The 20295-nt window shown below is 37.9% G+C and overlaps 3 protein-coding genes across 3 annotated transcripts in view; 2 read left to right on the top strand and 1 right to left on the bottom strand.

Annotated features, from left to right (window-relative positions):
• LOC134754169 (protein Wnt-5b-like) overlaps nucleotides 1-20295 on the top strand; it is a 66444-nt gene that overhangs the window by 31258 nt on the left and 14891 nt on the right. The window contains exons 2-3 of the mRNA XM_063690298.1: nucleotides 10041-10294; nucleotides 13231-13411. Coding sequence (XP_063546368.1) covers nucleotides 10041-10294; nucleotides 13231-13411 — 435 coding nt within the window. The remainder of the gene's footprint in view (nucleotides 1-10040; nucleotides 10295-13230; nucleotides 13412-20295) is intronic.
• Nucleotides 134-680, bottom strand: LOC134753668 (probable salivary secreted peptide). Its single transcript, XM_063689611.1, has one exon. It carries the CDS (start codon nucleotides 573-575, stop codon nucleotides 219-221), a length of 357 nt encoding a protein of 118 aa, XP_063545681.1. The 5' UTR covers nucleotides 576-680; the 3' UTR covers nucleotides 134-218.
• On the top strand, nucleotides 6354-6871 carry LOC134755487 (probable salivary secreted peptide). The gene has a single exon (XM_063692042.1). The coding sequence runs from the start codon at nucleotides 6369-6371 to the stop codon at nucleotides 6762-6764; it is 396 nt and encodes a 131-aa protein (XP_063548112.1). The 5' UTR covers nucleotides 6354-6368; the 3' UTR covers nucleotides 6765-6871.

Below are 20295 nucleotides of genomic sequence, written 5' to 3'. Positions count from 1 at the left end.
GTATTTTACAACCTCCATTCCATGGTGCAGAGGTCCACCTTAAACTAAGATTACACATTTATACACTAACTGTGTAACTCAGAGGCGTAAGTATTGTGTTCTTTACAACAAAACTAAAACAGGAAACTTGTGGCACTTTAATACTGACAGAAAAACATAAATAGGTAAATATAATAAAATATTTACAAAATGCACTAGGCGCACATGTTAAAATGAAATCAATATCGTCCGTAGATGGTCACCGTGAAGTTAAACCCGCCGCCTCGCTGGGACTTCAACTTGATCTTCACAAACCTTTGCCCAATGCCTCCAGCAGAAATCGACGGGTACCCTCCTGAGCCATCGCGATCATTGTCTTTAATATGGATAGCTCGTATGTACGCGAAGTTATACTTCCCAGGCTCCGGGTATTCAATAATGCTGGTCCTCACGAAGAACGGGAACCCATATTTATATTCGTTGACGTTGTATAAGACGACGTCTCCGTACGTGGTCTGGCCTAGGACCAGGTCGTGGCTCTGGCAGGAGTAGGCCGCGAAAAGGCACAGGAGCGATAAGACGGCTAGCGCGCGCATTTTGTTCGTTCGTTTTGAGGTGATAATTGATCGCGCTCTTTTTATATATAAGATGGACGGGGTTATCCAAGATGCAAATAGCTGTTATCTTAATTTTATCGCAAGTTTTGGGTAATGCAAAGGTAATTGCTTACGATCATGCGATCCGGTCGTCTGGTGATTCATGTCCTACGTCGTCGTCGTCGTCGTTTAGTGTTGTTAGTTTATGGTTTTTGACTACATCAAAATCAAATAATATAATACTAGATCAGAATTTTCGATTGCGAAGTATATTTTATTCGTATAGATACGTTTGCAATTAATATTGTGATTTCCTACACAAATTGGGTACAGTCAGTAGTACATTTTTTTGTCCACGTGTTTTATCTGCATGTGATTTAATACCCTGCTGGAGATTTACAGTTATATTTTAATTGGAATATGAATAAGTAATGTTTATTCTCTTTATCAAATAGACATTCTGATAAGGATTGTGTCATAGCTCTGTCATGTGCGTCAATATTTATATAATGATTGTTTAATATTACAAACATTTTATGTAATAATTACGATGACTTTAAAAATATTTAATTAAAAATTATACCAATTACATAGTTAAGCTAAAACTTAATAACCGAGTTTAAATATGTATATTACATAAATATAGATGGGCGTAGGTAATTACTGCTTATATTTTTACGGTATTTGCTTAATTTAAGAAACGAGGTCATTATAATCTACATTTGTATTAGTTAATTGTTAACTCGAATATGTAATTCCTCTTCACCATTGTAAATATACATAAAAAAAATTATACTACGTCGGTGGCAAACAAGCATACGGCTCGCCTGATGTTAAGCAGTCTCCATAGCCTATGTACGCCTGCAACTCCAGAGGAGTTACATGCGCGTTGCCGACCTTAACCCTCGAGCTCTGGCAACCTTACTCACCGGCAGGAACACAACCCTATTAGTAGGGTCTAGTGTTATTTGGCTGCGGTTTTCTGTAAGGTGGAGGTACCTCCCCAGTTAGGCTCTGCTCTAGATCTGGAATGACATCCGCTGTCCTGTGCCTTACCACACAAAGCGAGATGTCATTCACAGTGCCCATACCTCTCTTTTGGACGTAGTTTAAGGAAATATATTTTTTTTTTTTAATATGTATATTATTAGTATAATTACACCAATTAAATGGTTTGTAAAATGAAAGAAAACAAATGAATAATACAGGTAAGTACCTACCCGTATCTAAATTATTTACATTGTGTCTAACCTAGTCATATATTTTATTCTATACAAAATATTGCTATAAAAACGGAAGACCGGATTAAAATTCATCTAGTATTATTATGTCTTTTAGCGTTGAGAGGTTGAGAGTCATAAGACGGACTGTTTGCTAGAGATGTTTGTGGACGACATTATTCAATTAAGCATAAAGTTTCACTATTCACTCTGTTTTAATTATGTGTGAAAATGGTATGCGACACGCTGTAACACACGGAATCTATATTATGTTTCAACATAATCTGCATGACTGCGCACTATTGAGGCATTCGTATCATAACTATTTTAGTTTATTCTCATTTTTCATATTAATTTGGCATATTGGCTCTTGTTTATCAGAGACGGCTACTTAATGCATTTAAAATTATTGGTGTAGGTAGGTATAGGTACTAGATTTTTTTTTAATTTGAAATTTTATTCAAAGAGGAATTATTATTGATTTATTACAATTACATTATGTACTTATTTTAATGATTTTAGGTAAAAATATTGCAATTTAGGAATTAAGCTCATAAATATGCTAAATATCATAGCCACTTTTTAGCTGAGATAGTTGGTATTAGTAAGTTTACCATGTTTTCAGTTCTTCGGAAAACTGATTGTTCGTTATTGCATAACACTTTTACACTGTATAAAGATACTGCTACAAATTTATACACACATTGCCACGAAAAATGCGAAAGAACGAACCGATAAAATGCGTGCGATAACTGTACTCGTATTTTCCTGCCTTTTCGGGATATATTCCTGTCAAACCTACGATTTGGTTCTCGGACAACCGACAAGTCGTGACGTCATCATTTACGAATCCCAGGAAGTCAAATATGGCATTAAATACAGCGTCCGAACCTCTATTGTAGAATACCCGCCACCAGGAAAGCAGAGTTTCGCCTATATAAGGGCTATTCTTGTGAAAGACAATGACCGTTTTGGGGGAGGCTACCCGAGGATCATCGGAGGCGGTGTTGGACAGAAATCCGTCAAAATCGAATTAAGGAGTCAAAGGGATTATGGGTTTAATTTCACGGTGACTATTTATGGACGATATTGAAGACCTTCTTGTGCATAATGCGCGCCAGTGTGATGATTTTTGAATAAATAATAAACTTTAAAATAACATTGTTTAATTTCAATGACAGCTTCCTAAACATCTGACAATGGCCAGATTCTTCAGTACTCATTCTCATAGTTTATTGATAATATAAATTACAGGTCAGGCTTACATGAGTAATATAAATTAAAGGTAAATATATAAAAGATTCATAAATTTGAGAAAAATAAATAAGTTTAACAAGTCATTTATTGCGACATTATAAATAAAATAAATAAATATTGGACATGTTTTCACAGATTGATTAAGTCCCACGATAAGCCCAAGGAGGCTTGTGTTATGGGTACTCAGACAACGATATATATAATATATAAATACTTAAATACATAGAAAACACCCATGACTCAGGAACAAATATCTTACTTATTCTTATTACTATTAGCTACATTATTTGGTTTTATTATTCATCATTCGCTTGCCCTTGTCCCATTCACTTGGGGTCGGCGCAGCATGTCTTTTTCTTCCATACCTCTCTGTCACCCGTCATCTCGTCATTCACTTGCGTTAGTTTCATATCATCTTTCACACAGTCCATCCACCTTTTCCTCGGTTTTCCTCTCCTCGTACCTCCCTCCACATTCATTCTTAATACCTTTCTCGTCACATGACTTTCATCCCTCCGCATCACATGCCCGTACCATGCTAGGCGATTTGCCCTTACTTTTTCTGTTATGGGTGCAACTTTCAGGCTTCCTCTTATATACTGATTCCTTATCCTATCCATTCTCGTCACGCCACACATCACATTTGGCTTTATTATTATCTACTTATAAAAATTTTGATGCCAAATATAATATATACTCTTAATACTGGCGCACTACATCAACACGTTCTTGTTTATGTGAAGTAGCACCGAACATAGGTCTTAGAAGTATAATTCTCCTCGTGCGATTTAGTAAAAAGGTTGTTTTATTTATTTTATTAAATTTACAAATCTAACTCTACTAGCATTGCAAGGGTTAGCGTAGCGTTGCCTGTCATCATCATTTTCCTTTCGGTTGTTTGCCACGGCTCACGGGAGCTTGGGCTCCGCTTAGCAACTAATCTCAAGAATTGGCTTGTTTACCACCAGTATTAAAAAACCTATATTTCCATTACACGTAATTGCCTTTGGTAATAAGTGACACCAAGACGAAGGCTTTAAACCAGTGGATGCTATTGTTAATAAACAGTATATACCAGGTGTTGACGAGGAAACCTGAGGCCAAAAGAAGGAAAAAGATGTAATAAGAGTTTAGGTCAAAATCGCAAAAACAAAATTTTTTTTGTTTTTTTTTTAGATTTTATTAGTACATAAAAAGTAAATATTATTGGTAAACTTGTCACTTAAAATGGACTTTTACTTTTTTTTCGTAAAACCTAGTTTTTACAGTTTTACGACTTGTCACTTTTTGACATCTATCAATAAGGACACTTAGACTACGTCCCATAGTGGCAACATCGCCATCAAAAATGCGTTTTGCACTATGTAACAATAAAAACTTGGTTTTTTTTAAATTGGCATTAACTCTGAAACTAGGAGGATTACAGAAAAGTTTATAGGACATTTTAGTGTTTAAATATGATCAGGAATATGCTGTGTAAAATTATTCGGTTTCCTCATGTTACACCGTGTATACATATAGAGTTTTAGTAATGGTCGCTCATAATAGGTCCCATAAGAAGGCTCAGTCACTACACAGCCCGGAGTTTCCTTGGACAGAGTTGCTAAACTTGATACGAGTAATATTTTTTTCATGGTATTTTTTATTGAAACGTGCTAACCGTAGGTAACGTAATGCTGCGCGCTCCACGAGTATAAACAAGATGCGGAAAGTGGTGTCGTTCTGTTATGACTGTTAACTCAATGTTATTACTTTTAATGTGTAGTTTCTTTACTAACCCACCACCAGTTAGGTATAACTATATTTACCTATGTAACTAGTAATATAATGGACAGATCGTGATTGTTCCTTTAACAATGCCCCTATTAATCACTTCCCAAACGATTTTTCCCATAATTTCATTTAGGCGAATAATCAAGACATCAACATTTCGCATAGGTATGATGATGTGTTGTTCTTCACAAATATTTATTTACGTGCAAATCTAACCTATGCTATACCAAATTAATACATATTATGAACAATAACCCAAATAAAAATGTTGTTAAACAAGTTGGTTAGCTTGGATAATGAAAATAAGTACCGATATAATTATAATATTAAGTTAGTCAATAAAATGTATTTAAAGTATTTTTTTAGAAAGAAAGAAAGAAAATACATTATTTTTGTGTAAACCTAATCAGAATAAGTTATTTAAATAATGATGGTGATTCTCTGTACTGTTCAATACCTAGTAAGTATTAATCAGGAAAAAGGAGGTATAGCGATTTCCTATAACCGCAATATTACTTTTTAAATCCGTTATAGTTATTTATGGCGTAAAATGTAAGAAGCGTTAATTAGTTACGCAACAGACACCCAAGACAGGAAAGTATGAATAAGCGAGGAAGTACGGATCACAAGATATGACTGTGTGTGTTCGTGACATTACCTGCGTCAGATAGCTGATGGATGGACTTGTTGTCTTCAGGGGTCGGCGTTATGCAGCAAAGAGCCATGTAAATTTACATTAACTCGTTTCATTAATTATGTTACTCGCACTGAATAAAATTTGTCGCTACCTCTCTATGATTTACTTTATTCGGAAGACCGTTTGAGATACCTACTCGTACATTACCTAGACAGAATATAAACTAACATAATTAGGTACATATCTTCCTATAGATTACATATAGTCCCAAGGCTACCCAAAGGTTGTCTGGAAGAGATCGCTCTTTAGCGATAAGAACGCCTGTTGCCTGCCTCTACATTTAATCAATTGCTATTTTCATTTGTATGTTTTACTGAGGTGTGCCAATAAAGAGTATTCTATCTATCTATCTTTACATTACTAATAATTAAGGAATAAATTGATTGCTTAAATTAATTGTACTTATATATAGAGAGATGTCAAAATAGTTATAATTTGGTCCATAATTTCATACAATGTTAAATGTCTATAAGAAGGATTTAAACTATGTCAGAATATGAAATTAATTAAAATTGAGTAAAATAATTTAATCAAAAAATCGAGTATAATATTCGTTTAGGCTGTGTTTAGGGTGTAGGCTTTGTTCATACAAAGTAACCCGTTATGTAAAATCAAACGCTTATGTTACTTCACTAACTACGGTAACACTTGCTAATTACGCTATTTTATACACGCCGATAAACAGGAATGTGTCCGCTCCGCTATCTAAGTTAGGTACATCATATCTGACTTAGGATTGGTTTGGAAAATGCGTATTTGTGCACTCGACAATAATGATGATAAATTAAGATAACGTCCGTGCATGATGCTTCTTTCTTACATAACATCATTCCACTATATAAAAGAATGGCGTCTCATTATCACCTCAAACGAACGAACAAAATGCGCGCGCTAACCGTCTTATTATCGTTTCTGTGCCTTTTCGCGGCGTACTCCTGCCAGAGCCACGACCTGGTTCTCGGCCAGACCACATACGGAGACGTCGCCTTATACAAGGTCACCGAAGTCAAATATGGCTTCCCTCTCTTCGTGAGGACCAGCATTATTGAATACCCGGAACCTGGGCTTCATAACTTTGCCTATATACGAGCTATCCACATTAAAGACAACGATCGCGATGGCTCAGGAGGATACCCTACGATTTCCGCTGGAGGCATTGGTCAGCGGTTTGTGAAGATCAAGTTGAAGTCCCAGCGAGGCGGCGGTTTGAACTTCACGGTGACCATCTACGGACGATATTGATTTATTTCCTTTTAACTTACCTAGGTATGTGCGCCTGGTGCATTTTGTAAATATTTTATTTATTGCTTGTCTATTAAAGTGCCATTAAATTATTTATCTTGTTAATACCTATTTTGTTTTATTGTAATTACACCCCCTACCTATGTTAAAACACATCTTGACTTGTTGAAAGTCCATTTTCTACAAGAGACCATTTTATTGCCAATAATGATACGTCTAAAGAAAATTTTAAAATTGATACCTAATAAATAAGATCTAAACTTTACACATTACACAATTATTCCGCAAAATCTGTCTAAGTTTATTTTATAGTTATTATTAGTCTTAGTTTTATCATCATCATCATCATCATCATCATGGTGGCCTTTTGATGATCCAATCTCTTCTTCCACTCCTGTCGATCTTGTGCCCGATTCATCCAGTCCCGGCCTCTGTGTCGTCGGATGTCGTCTTAGTTTATTTTATTTTATTTGTAATAGGGCGAATCGGCGATCGGTTATTTTCCGATTTGTCCCTTGAATTTAATTTTACTGTGTGAGTAATGTGAGTATTTAGTGTCCCCTATATAAATAGGCTGTACTTTATAGGGCCTAATATTAGATAGTTAACCCCATGCTGTGATCAATTTTTATGTTATATTTTGAACTTTACATGTCCAAGTTTCAATTATCAGTTCGGTAAGTAAGTAAGTAAGTATTTATAAGTAAATATATTCTAAACACGTTTTTTTAGATACCTATTTAAGTTTTCCATACCTAACTAATTAACCTATGAAATGTCATTTAAGCCCCAGGCATGTTTAATAAATACATACGTACTTTTAAAACTTTTGTAAACAGAATGGCGTCAATGGCGTCATAATTGTCATTTCCACCGAAATATTCCATTTAGTAACCTATGTTTTTAGGGTTCCGTACCCAATATTACTAAGACTTCGCTGTCTGTCTGTCTGTCTGTCACATGAACCGTGATAGCTGGACAGTTGAAATTTTCAGAGATGATGTATTTCTGTTGCCGCTATAACAACAAATACTAAAAAGTACGGAACCCTCGTGGGCGAGTCCGACTCGCACTTGCCCGGTTTTTCTTCCTCTTCGTCTATACCTTTTGTAAATGGATCAGCTTAGTTGGATTGTCAATGCAACGTTTATATAATTGTTATTTCCATATTAATTGTAAATAAGTATGTTCCACACAACTAATAAGGAAAACGTCATTTTCATTTCTCATGCTCTGAAAGAGGGTCATTGTTGTTCTAAAAGGTGCGCAGAAAATGATACGTGTCTGCACTAGAGCATTTTACGTTCGAAGTACGACTTTTTTAATTTTTTTACGATACGCAATTGAAATTTGAGTTTAAATGGATTTGTAATAAATTTTTCATTTTGATATTTGACTCTCCATTCCATAAATAACGATACTTTTGTCTGAATTGTTAATTGAAAGTACCCTCAAGAAATACTATAAAAATGTATACTTAGTCATGTTTTAAAAAAAATACATGCATTTTACTTTCCTCGTATTCGAAATGAAAAGTAGAGTGTTTAACTCGGGTGAAAGGCATCATTTCTGCCTCGGACTATTGGCGCTCTCACTGCATTCGAGCGCTAAAATACCTCGGCAGAAATGAGTGCCTTTCGTCCCTTGGTTAACAATCTACTATTTAATATTTTGATTGATGAAACTAACTCGATTTTCACTCACAATTAAAACTGAAACGGGACTCAAAATCTCATCTCCCATGAATAAATGCATTATACGGGATTAAGTCCCATTTCAGTTTATAGTGGAAGTGGAAATCCGTGGTCTCTGCCTAGTTGCCTACCCCTCCGGGAAATAGGCGTGATTATATGTATGTATGTATGTTCAGTTTATATAATAAGCATCATTTTAAACTAACAATAACAATAAATATACGCAGTTATTTAGGATTGTACGTGTTAACGTAAAAATAATAAACGAACAGAAATGCTGGTAAGTAAATATTTATACAGATGTAGTGAACAATCATTCGCCATTGTGCCATCGTATTTTCTTAGAAACGTTCGTATTTGTCATCCTACTTCAGTCCACCTCAGTATTTTTTGTACCAAGACTGACTGGAATAGGTATCATAGGTAAGACATTCGTGCGTTTCCGTAAAATATACGATGGTAAAGGATTATTCACTACAGCTGTACTTACTGCAAGTCTGGGTACAACCATATTGTTACCTCTAGTACAATACTTTGAATACCTAGCTATTATAACAATGTCACGACAAATTCTTGTTATAAACCTATCTAGAACATGAAGCACTTGAAGGTAAGCGATCAAGAAGAAGCATAATTCCAATATGTCATAACAGGGGGCCTAGCCAAGATGCCTATCATTGATAGAAAACGCCAAAGTATGGCAATAGTCTTGTGACTTTTTTTTTATACTACGTCGGTGGCAAACAAGCATACGGCCCGCCTGATGTTAAGCAGTCTCCGTAGCCTATGTACGCCTGCAACTCCAGAGGAGTTACATGCGCGTTGCAGACCCTAACACTCCTCTCCCTCGAGCTCTGGCAACCTTACTCACCGGCAGGAACACAACACTATTAGTAGGGTCTAGTGTTATTTTGGCTGCGGTTTTTTATAAGGTGGAGGTACCTCCCCAGTTGGGCTCTGCTCTAGATCTGGAATGACATCCGCTGTCCTGTGCCCTACCACACAAAGCGAGATGTCATTCACAGTGCCCATACCTCTCTTTTTGACGTAGTTTAAGGACATACCCGGGTCCAAAACTTTTCGTAGCATCCGTCATCCCAGTATATTTATTTATTTTCCATTGAAGATTGTCGATGTAAACCCAAGTAAAAATCCTAGAAAGTAAACCGGGACTTTCCGTTGACTTATTTACATTGCGAAAGTGTCCGCCAGCCTTATCGTGGAAGAACACACTTTATGACGGGGCAAACAAATCAGTCAACCACAAGACTAGTGTAGTCATATATTTACTTTTGGATAAAAATATGTACAGAACTATAGAAATCATTACGAAATAAGCGACGCGCGCCGGGGTAAGATCCGACACCGACTTCGATTTGCTTCGATATAAAAACTAAACGCAAAGATAATCCACTGTCGTATCTTATACCTACAGTTAATGTTTTTAACATAAGAAAGAACTCCTACTATTACTATTTAAATCACAGTTGGATTGGACAGATTGGGTAGCACACGAGCTGTTATTTTAGTTTTTATGACTAAAACATACCAACACAACTAACTTCTTTTTCCTTTGTTCCAGCAACATGGGCCTCCTCGAATTCGAGAAGTGGTCGAACCAGGACCTGTTCTCCGAGAAGTCCCGCCTGTGCGGCAAGCTCCGTGGCCTGACACCAGGGCAACGGCGCGTATGCCGACGACACCGAGACCATATGACTGTGGTTGGAGACGGCGTGAAGCAGGGCATCAGGGAGTGCCAGTATCAGTTCCAGCAGAGGAGATGGAACTGTACTGTCATGAAAGATGAGACGGTGTTCGGACCTCTCGCCCTCATAGGTAAGTAGGTACACCACTACACCACATGACACTGGGGCAACGGCGCGTATGTCGGCAACACCGAGACCATATGACTGTGATTGGAGACGGCTTGAAGCAGGGCATCAGGGAGTGCCAGTATCAGTTCCAGCAGAGGAGTTGGAACTGTACTATGATCGGTGTTCGGACCTCTCACTCTTATAGGTATGAATTATGTTCCCACAGTAACCACATATATTTTTAAGAATACTCTTACAACCAGAATGTTCGGAATGCAAACCAATGTGTCAGAAACAGTTAGTGGGTAAATTTATTCCTTGTCTACTAGGACAACTAATGTGTGTTGATAGAGTAAGCAAGTAAGGATCCGGGTGTCATCATCAGTTCCAGCAGCAAACGAGCATCGATTTTTTGCAGCAAGGCCTCGTGATAGTCGTTATGATGTTTCGGGCCTTCGGCCATTCATCACCGGGGTCGCTTCTACTGATACCAGTAGACAGCAAAAATTAAGTAGAAGAGCGTCTATAGCAGTCTGTATAATACCCACATAACCATTTTTGATACTAACTAACAAATTATAAGACACTTAATTTCCAAATAGAAATCCCAAAAAATGCCATCTTAGCAAAATAACTGAATACAAGTTTGGCGGGACCATCGTGTTTTTGGGTTTTAGCTTACTTACATATCTATAGGTATTTATTTACCCCCAATTAAAGCATTGTATTCTCTTATTTTGGACGACATCTACACAGCCCCATAAATCACATAATCAACGTCATAAAACTCCGAGACTAACAACAGCCCGGTTTTATTTCTCCATTTCTAGTAGTAAAAGAGCGGAATAGTGGCGTCACAGCACATATTACACAGACACCGCATAATGAAGCGGTTACAAAAAACACGAGGTCACCACATGGGTGCAATTTTACTTAGTTAAGCTTAATTTTTGTAAAATCAAAATTACGTCGTAACACTGAACGATTCACGGTTAGTTTCATACATATGGAATCGTTTTCGAGCTGCACCAAAACCAAACCAGTGATATCCGAATCAAACACGCGTAGTGACACTGTGAGTGTAGTGTGCCTGGACAGAACAACGAGTGTGAACGCGACCAGACCAACAAGTATGAATGCGACCGGTGGTAATGAAAGCGAATCCAGCCGACGCGCACGAATGAAGGTAATAGACCGAGCGCGGTCTACACAACTTTGACACCCACCCGCTATCTTCGTGAACAAGATGCATGTCGTAAACCTAGTTGTTGACCTGTTGACGGCAGGGCAGTGAGCTGGGCGATGAGCAGGGACACACTGTAAACGCCATCCTACTTATGCTCCTGTTCATGCCCTAGGTTGTCATCAGAGGCAGTTTTTCGAGCAAGTGGCAAGAGCAGTGTTTAAATACATTATGCTCGTAAGAGCATGTTCGATCATTCGTATTAAGTACGCGCGTATCTACTTTGTCTATTACCTAGTGTAGGTGGTCTGTGCATCACAGTAAATCAGTTAGTGTCCGCGCCCGACAAGATTTAGAGCTTTGTGGAGTTTCCAGCAAGTAGCGATTCAGCGCGGATTCCTGGATCGTGCGAGTTTGAAATTGATAAACGCCTCTGTATTTCGAAAATGGAAATGAGAAATGAGAACGCTTCCAACACCCATAGAACGGGTCTGTGGTGCAAATGTGTGACGAAAGACAGATAACGTTCTTCTTTTAAATTTATAAAAATTTCTCGTGCGTTTTATAGAATTTGAATCCGTTTTGCCTTGAAATCCTAAAAAATATTCTGGGTGTTAAAATTAGATACCTAATTACGTGAATTGTGATTAGGCCAAGAAATAGTTGCTCAAGCAAGCGGTCAAAGTTAAAACAATTCTTCTGTAGTTGTAGAGATTGAGCATTTAAAACTGAGTAAGTACTTACTGAGGAACTACTTAGGTTGATTGCTCACTCTTTTATTTTATTCGGTATCTATTGGACTTCTCTATATTTTGATTTTCACAATATTCAGTTATGCTAAAGCCCCGTCCATTATAAGCGAAGCATAAATTCTCAAAGAAAATATAGAAAAGCAAAAGTAGGCTTCTTTTCCGTCTGATCTAACAGAAAGAGTTTATGATATTTTTATTGGCGCTGTCAGCGGGATGTATGGTAATTTCTGTATTTTTATCTCGGCTGTTATTATTCTATGATAGAGATTTTGCGAAAATGTTGTACATGTATGTACCTATACATTTACATATGTAATCTACGTATACAACAAGCGACATATTTAATATTAACGTTTGGGTAGGTACGTAACGGTGGTTGGCGTGTCGCTATCAGCATAGAGTAACTTATACTAGAGCGGTACTGTCATAGTAAATTTTGTAACCCCAGTAAATTCACTGCCATCTGTCGACACACTTTAAAACTAAAAATGAAGATTTATAAAAATACGATAGAATGTATTTAAATATAGATAAATGATTTTTTTCATTTGCATTAATTATTTTTATGATTTTGACCCATGTTCTTTCACTGATATGTGTTAAAATTGTTAAATAACAAACGAAACCGTCAACGCCATCTATACGACTGTAGGCCAAAACTAGTAGCGCCCTCTGAACGAGAATCAAATTATCTTGATTTTCGAGGCACGTTTTTTCCTTAGACTGTATCCATCTATTACGGAGTTATATCTATCTTTGCTATCAGTGTCGCTGGCTTGTCGCATTGTCTGCGAACTGATTCTAGAGTAGCGCCCTGAGACCGAAGTCCCTACACTGATAACAGTCATGTCATTTATCCTCAGCGTCTCGAGAAACAACGTTCACGCACGCAATCACGGCTGCTGGTGTGTCTTTATCGGTGTCGCGGGCTTGTTGCGACGGATGACTAGCCAGTTGCGGGTGCAGTCGCACCGCGAGACCAAAGTCCCTGCACTCATTAGCAGTCATGTAATTTGTCCACAGCGTCACGAGAGACAGCCTTCACGCACGCTATCACAGCCGCTGGCGTGTCGCTATCAGTATCCCGGGCTTGTCGCGACGGACGACTGGCCAGTTGCGGGTGCAGTCGCGCTGCGAGGCCAAGGTCGCTTCATTCCGACTGGGTGTGGTGTGGGTGTGGCGATAATCTGGATTACGGGTACAAGTGAGTACTACTTTCCCACATTTATTTAAGTTGTAGGGACATGTTCGATTTGGTACAGTCACCATTAAATACTGCTCAAAGAAGTAGTGAATCTACCGTAAAGGCGTTAAAAACACGAGAATTTAACTTTTTGGACGTCTAAACAATTTATTTTCGTAATAATACTACCTTATATCAGTAATAATATACACATATGAATTTTTGCTGTGGTTTTTGCCAACGTGCTGTGTAACATGCATGGCAAACCTGCATGGTGCAGTTACCGCGCGCACTGCATGGTGCAGTTACCGCGCGCACTGCATGGTGCAGTTACGCTCGTCTTTTGTTATTTCGGGTGAATTTTCTCGTTAATTTGAAGGCGAATCGCACAGTTCTAATTAAATTTATTTAATGTTATTCAAAGCTTAAATGTTGTATTATTGTTGAAAATTACTTTGCACCTAATGGGCTGCCTCTAACGCAGGTAAAGATTGTATATACGTGTATTTTATTTTATTTTTATTTTATTTTAAGGTTCACCGACAGTTATTACATTGAGGCTTACATCTATTCAAACATTAATTACATGCTAAATGTATAACTAATTACTGGTAAACACCACATGCGAATAATTTAAAAGCAAAGTCAACGACAAAGCCGACACATTTGAACACCTTATTATTGTAGAATAAGGAGCAAAGCGCAACCATGATGTCGACTGTTTAAGTTGTATTATTAAATATGGAATTAAAACTAAATATACTAACTACTAGTGAATAAATTTCTAATTTTGGACAAGGAGTCAAAGTGAATGTCGAACTTGTCACTATATTTATTTATTAAAATGCTCAAGCGTGGTACCGGGGAGTTTGACCCTAAAACAGTTCGGCGCTGGGGGCGAGACAGTGGCTTGATAGCAAAACGCGGTGTTCTTCTAGGCACTGAGAATCGAAAGCTACTCAGGAGTTGTGGACAATCTATACTATTTCTTATAAGCTTAGTGAGAAATTTGAAATCGAGTAGATCTCTACGATTCTCAAGAGATATCATTTTAAAACGTTTTAACCTATCCTTGTAAGAGAAAGATCTTTTAGCAAGACCTACCGATCGAGCCAAGTGCCACATAAATCTTTTTTGCAATCTTTCAATCCGAAGACAATGAGTTGCATAATGTGGTCGCCAGACGATACTACCATACTCTAAGTGACTGCGTACTAGACTGTAATAGAGGAGTTTTTTGGTTTGTGTCCTACGAAATACCTTTCCGTTTCTTATGACAAATCCTAACATACTTGAAGCTTTTTTTACTATTGCATCGATGTGAGGAACGAATGTAAGTTTTGTGTCAAAGATAATTCCTAGATCGCGTATAGTCTGCACTTTAGGAAGACATTCGCCAGCAATATGATAGGATGAAGAAAATACATTGATCTTACGTGTAAAACTAATAGAGGAGCATTTTTTGGCATTGAGAGACATACCGTTTTCTGAACACCATTTATTAAGTCTGTCAATGTCATCCTGGAGGAGAGCGATATCGGAAGGACAAGTTATCATTCTAGCGAATTTGAGGTCATCTGCATACATGAACGGGATAGAGTGATGAAGTTGGGCGGGCAAATCGTTTATAAATATATTGAATAATATTGGACCAAGGTGGGAGCCTTGTGGAACACCTGAAGGGATATTATAAGTCTGGGAAGAAAAACCATTAATAACTACATAAAATGAACGGTTATGGAGATATGACTCAATCCATTTTAGTAGGGGATCCGTGACGCCGTAGGAAGAAAGCTTCTGAATCAAGACCATATGAGAAACTCGGTCAAATGCCTTACTAAAGTCGGTGTAGATAACGTCGATCTGTTTATTAATATCAACAGCCGTAGTGACAAGCTCAGAGAAGGAGGCAAGATTGGTAGAAGTTGACCGTGCAGGAACGAAACCATGTTGATGATCGGTTATATACTGTTTGAAGTGACATTGAATAAAAGGACAGATAAGGGATTCGAATATGTATAATAGTTTTAATTTCTGCTTGTGTTTAAACCTAATCCAAGTCTTATTTGTACGTCACTGGTTCTTGTAACTGAATGAGGCTTGGTTTAGGATCCGACCCGAAATCTAAGAACGCACGATTGTTGCAGCCCTTTCTTATGGTTTAAAACTAAAGACGCATGATTGAAGCTACTTATTTTCTTGATATTCGCTGCTGAAGTCTCTATCTAATTGCGCCTTTTCATTTACCGCTCTAATTAATAGCCGGCTCCAACTGTCTAAATTGTTTTACATGGTTGCAAGTACTGGTTCCTTCTACCTCTTCTAACAGGTTCTCTATTTTAGGATATCAATAGAAAAAGATAAGGAACTCCTGTCCGTGTTTAAAGGAATGGGCGTCAATTTCCAATACACTGAAAGAATACATATACAAATGGCACCGGATTGCCATCAGATAAGTTAAATGATACGTTGTCTAATGATCCGAACTATTCAATTGGAAACAATCCTACATTAAACGTAGCGTTCTCGTTCGGTGTCGACACAAACAGTAGAACGTCCCAATAGCGACAATACGGCGTCTATTGAAAATCTCATATAAAATAACTGCTACAGTTATCTAGCCTCTCAATATTCTGAAGTAGACATGATATTACATTCAGGACCTAGCTCAAACTATTCCAGTTTCAATATAAAACATAACTTCTACGATATAACCTCGTATACCTATGCGCGCCGGGTACCTACTACTATGTTCAACTACAAACATACAAAAATTTCTCTTGAATAGTTTTATTCTAGAATTCTATAATTCGACCTCTTTCATCCCCTGATGTCCTGGCGGGAGATTATTATTTTATTTAAATACCGTTGCTCCCGTGAGCCGAGTTTTTATCTGCCCTCCTCGATTTTATGAAAGCCTAGTATTTTTCCCCCACTATGTTGAAAAATTTCCCCGCAGAATCTAACAGTTAATTCTCCCAACTTCCAAGATGAAATAATAATTAATGGTACATGTACAGTTGTAGAATTGAACTAATTTTGTTTATTTTTGACACAAACTAATTCGAACGTGTCAGAATAGAAGTCAATTCTTCCTATTTCCTACGTGTCCCTACACATTTTCATTTCTTTCAGTACACGGTCCTGAAATTGAAAGCAGTTGATAAATCTTCATAATTTATACACCTGTCTGAATATACCTCATACACAGGCACAATCTCTCCCGCATAGCAACTTGTCAGTCAATGTGTACACCTGAAAATCCTGAAATCCGCTGAAAGTTTCAGGTAAGCTCACCTGTTTCACCTCGCACCTGAATACCAGGAAAACAAGAACCAGGTGAAGTAAATTTTACCTGTCGCTCGACTAGCACACAATCAAACAGAACAAGAAAAGTAGATGTGTGTGTGTCATTTAGGGAAATTTAATAAGGAAAGGTAGCGCCCGACGCACACAAGGAAAGAAACACATTTTCCCCTTTTAAAATGGGGAGCGAGAGCGGGAGAGCAGTACGTGCCTCAAAACATAGCGACCTGATTGGGCCGTGCGTCGTTTGCGTAAAACGAACATGAGACGCATTCAAAAGGTGAGCTTCGTATGTGTGAGTGCACCTGAAATTTCCGTATCCACGTGAAAAGGTAAAATTTTCTCCTTTAATGTCCTTATCTCCTAGTACTCAGGTGGATGGTAAGACAGGTGAAAAATTTTACCTTCGCTCTTCAGGTGTTTTCCTTACCTGAAAAATCCTTCTATATTGAATAAATCGGCTTCACTTTAGAATTACAGTTAAGGAATCAATATTAATGAAAAGTATTGTTTACTATCTTTAAAAACGATAAGTGAATAATAAGGTTCGTATTAAGATTTTATAAATATGTAGTTCAATAACGTTCTATATAATTAGCCACATAATTATTAAATACGTTACCTATTGCTAATTATTATTCTAAAAACCAAGCTATCTACGAAAAAGATTTCAGAATAGTAGAAAACTAAACAAACAGAAGACCTCAAGACTATACTTAAAATAATCTAAAACAACATTAAAACTTCTTCAGCGGTTGTCGGCGGGCTGTCAAAACAATCAAATAGTCGTTAATCAACTGTCAAAAGCGCCTCACGGGTGTCAAACCATGGCTGCAGACAGGTCGGGTACTAGGGCGCTAAGGGTAGGAGGGGGTGTTGGCCACGACGGCAACGGGTGACGCGGCTCACGAAATGTGGAGGAAACTAGTAGGGCAGAATAAGGCCTCTTGTACACACAGGTTTTTTACCGCGTCTAGACATGGTCTCCAATGTTGTATGGGCTACTATGGAGGTTTGTACACGGTCATGGTTTTAGCACGGCGCGGCTACGCGGGCTACGCCGCCGTATGCGCCGCGGCTCTACCCGGCGCACTGCGCGTACGCACGGCGTAAAATTCGCCGGTGTTGTATGGCAGTCTCTACCAGCTTGTTAACGGCGCCGGAGATCTTCACGTTTCAGTCCTTCACAACTGCCGTGCCGTGCTGTACGTACGTTCTGCCGTTCGTTGTTTTACCGCGTCGTGTACAAGCTCGGCACCGGCCGGGTGGTGCCGTGGACAAGAGGCCTGTAATCGTTGAGTTTCGGTAGTCCGCCTAAATATACAGTCCCTCTAACTAAGGTATCTTTGTACTGACTTAAACAGAACAAATGAGTTTACGTCGCTAGAAAATGTAATACATACAAAGAAATTAGTTGCAAGTTGAAATTTTACCTACAAAACTTATATTCGCTCTATATTTTCTTTGTATTTATAACATTTTTTAGCAAGATAAACTAGTACCTAACAGACAAAGATGTTATGTTACGTAAATGTTTATGAAAAGTTTCAGGTAATTTGAAAAAGCATGTCGTTTGTATAGAATCTCACACTCCGAATGTATAGAAGCGGCTTTTTGGGGCGGGTTCGTGTGACTCTTACGTGAGCCGTGAGCCTACGTTACGTACGACCGAGTAGTACTGAAACTACGTGGAGACCGTAAGCCACCCCCTGTTCTTTCTGCTGCCCCGGTCCGTTTTCACGCACTGAAAGGGTTAGACCGACGTTAAACGCCTGAAAACGCGGTTTTCATTTAACCATTAGTACAATATCTGTACCGTTTCGTTAGTTAAACCACTGTAGAGTGTTCGGAAAGACAATAGTCGTGGAATGACTGGAATGTATTGGGCCCCATACATTCCACGACTCTTTTTTTCCGCACAGACTAACAGATTTGTTTATGTTTATGACTGATTAATTAAATTTAAAACATCATTTTTTTATAAAAAAAATAACGGCTTTTAGATTGATTTGTGTCTTACCAATGAAAACATTTTGTACAGTTAAGTGTAAAAATATGGGTGTACACATCATACTCAAAAATATGTGCCATAGCTCTTATGTCAGCGAATTAAGAACTATGGGACATATTTTTGAGTAAGTTATATGCACCCATATTTTGACAGTTGACTGTACTATTTAAAACCGGAAAGGAAAATTCATCCATAATATCCATATACATAACTTCTACTAATTTAGTTTCTACCATGAAACTTCTTTGAGAAATTTTCCTTCGTGGGGTTCTTTCGATACTTTCTTTCAAGTTAGATTTCCACGATACCAGGGAATGATGAACTTATCCCAGTTGTACAAAATTTCTTCTCTGTGCAAACCTCTTCCAATAAAGGAAAACAATGTTTTTTTTATTAATTTTCTTTACGGCGTTTTCACAAAAACACGGGATTTTCTGCATATTTTGAGGCAACGCTACCAGGACATCAAAAAATTAAAAGAGAGCTACGGCACAAGTATCGCGTGGGATTTTTATGTGTCGTTATGGCAACGTGGCGTTTTTCAACGACACGTCATCGCTTCGAGGCTGTCTAACTAGGAGATCATAAATCTTAAGGAGTTGTGATACTGTCTCGTCTCAACGTTGCTAAGCGACCGACATGAAAACATCCCCCAGAAAATCTTAATTTAAATTTAAATTAGAATAGAGAGGGCGTAGGACAAGCAGCATGAGCCAAGAAGAAACTCCACGCCTCAAGGTGGAGCTTTGTAAAAGTCCAAACCTTGAATACTAGGGCCCAATAAACACGAGAAGCCCTATGGCACGGATAACAAAAACGTAAAAGACCGGTTATGTATATTAGTGTGTAATCTCTATACGGAAAATGGGAGGAGCTTTAGCACACATCGACACTGTGGAGCTTTTTAAGTTTTTTTGCGGGGCAGGTTTTAAAAAAGCTTTTCTGATTTGTCTCTTTGAATTTTCGCCACTGGGATACCATGATTGCGAGCAGTCCGGGAATGATAGGTATGCAGTTGAGAATGCAAGCCTCGAATGCGAGAATCCGGCAAAGGGAAAATGTGCCTTTTCTCAATAGCGTGGACTTCATAGAGAAGATTTTCCCGCAGTTGAGTATTTTTCACACCAGGGCCGCATGGGTGCGCGGATATTGGCTGAATTCCTCGCGTTTTGTGGAATGTTCCATACAATCGAGGCCGTGCACCTCTGAATTCGGCTTTATTGTAATAGAATTTCAATTTTGGGAATTTCACCTTGTTTGTGATTTTCAATAGCATGATATTGCGGGGCAATAATGCATTATTTTATTATAAATATTGTTGGTTACTCCGCAATATCAGATTATAGTAAATCCTTATTGTTTAACATGTCAAGTAAATACTGATGAATAAATAAACAATATCTGGGAGAAAACATATAAAAACTCAAAAATGCGCATTTTCCCAGAAATAAGACCTAGCTAGATCGATTTTTCGCCGCCGAAACTCCCCATATAGCAAATTTCATCGAAATCGTTAGAGCCGTTTCTGAGATCCCCGAAATATATAGGTATGTATACATATACATATGTATATATATATGTATACACA

This window comes from Cydia strobilella, chromosome 2 (assembly GCF_947568885.1).
Source record: "Cydia strobilella chromosome 2, ilCydStro3.1, whole genome shotgun sequence".
In the NCBI taxonomy this organism is placed as follows: domain Eukaryota; kingdom Metazoa; phylum Arthropoda; class Insecta; order Lepidoptera; family Tortricidae; genus Cydia; species Cydia strobilella.
Note: the sequence above shows the minus strand (reverse complement) of the source record. Positions and strands in the feature narration are given on the sequence as shown.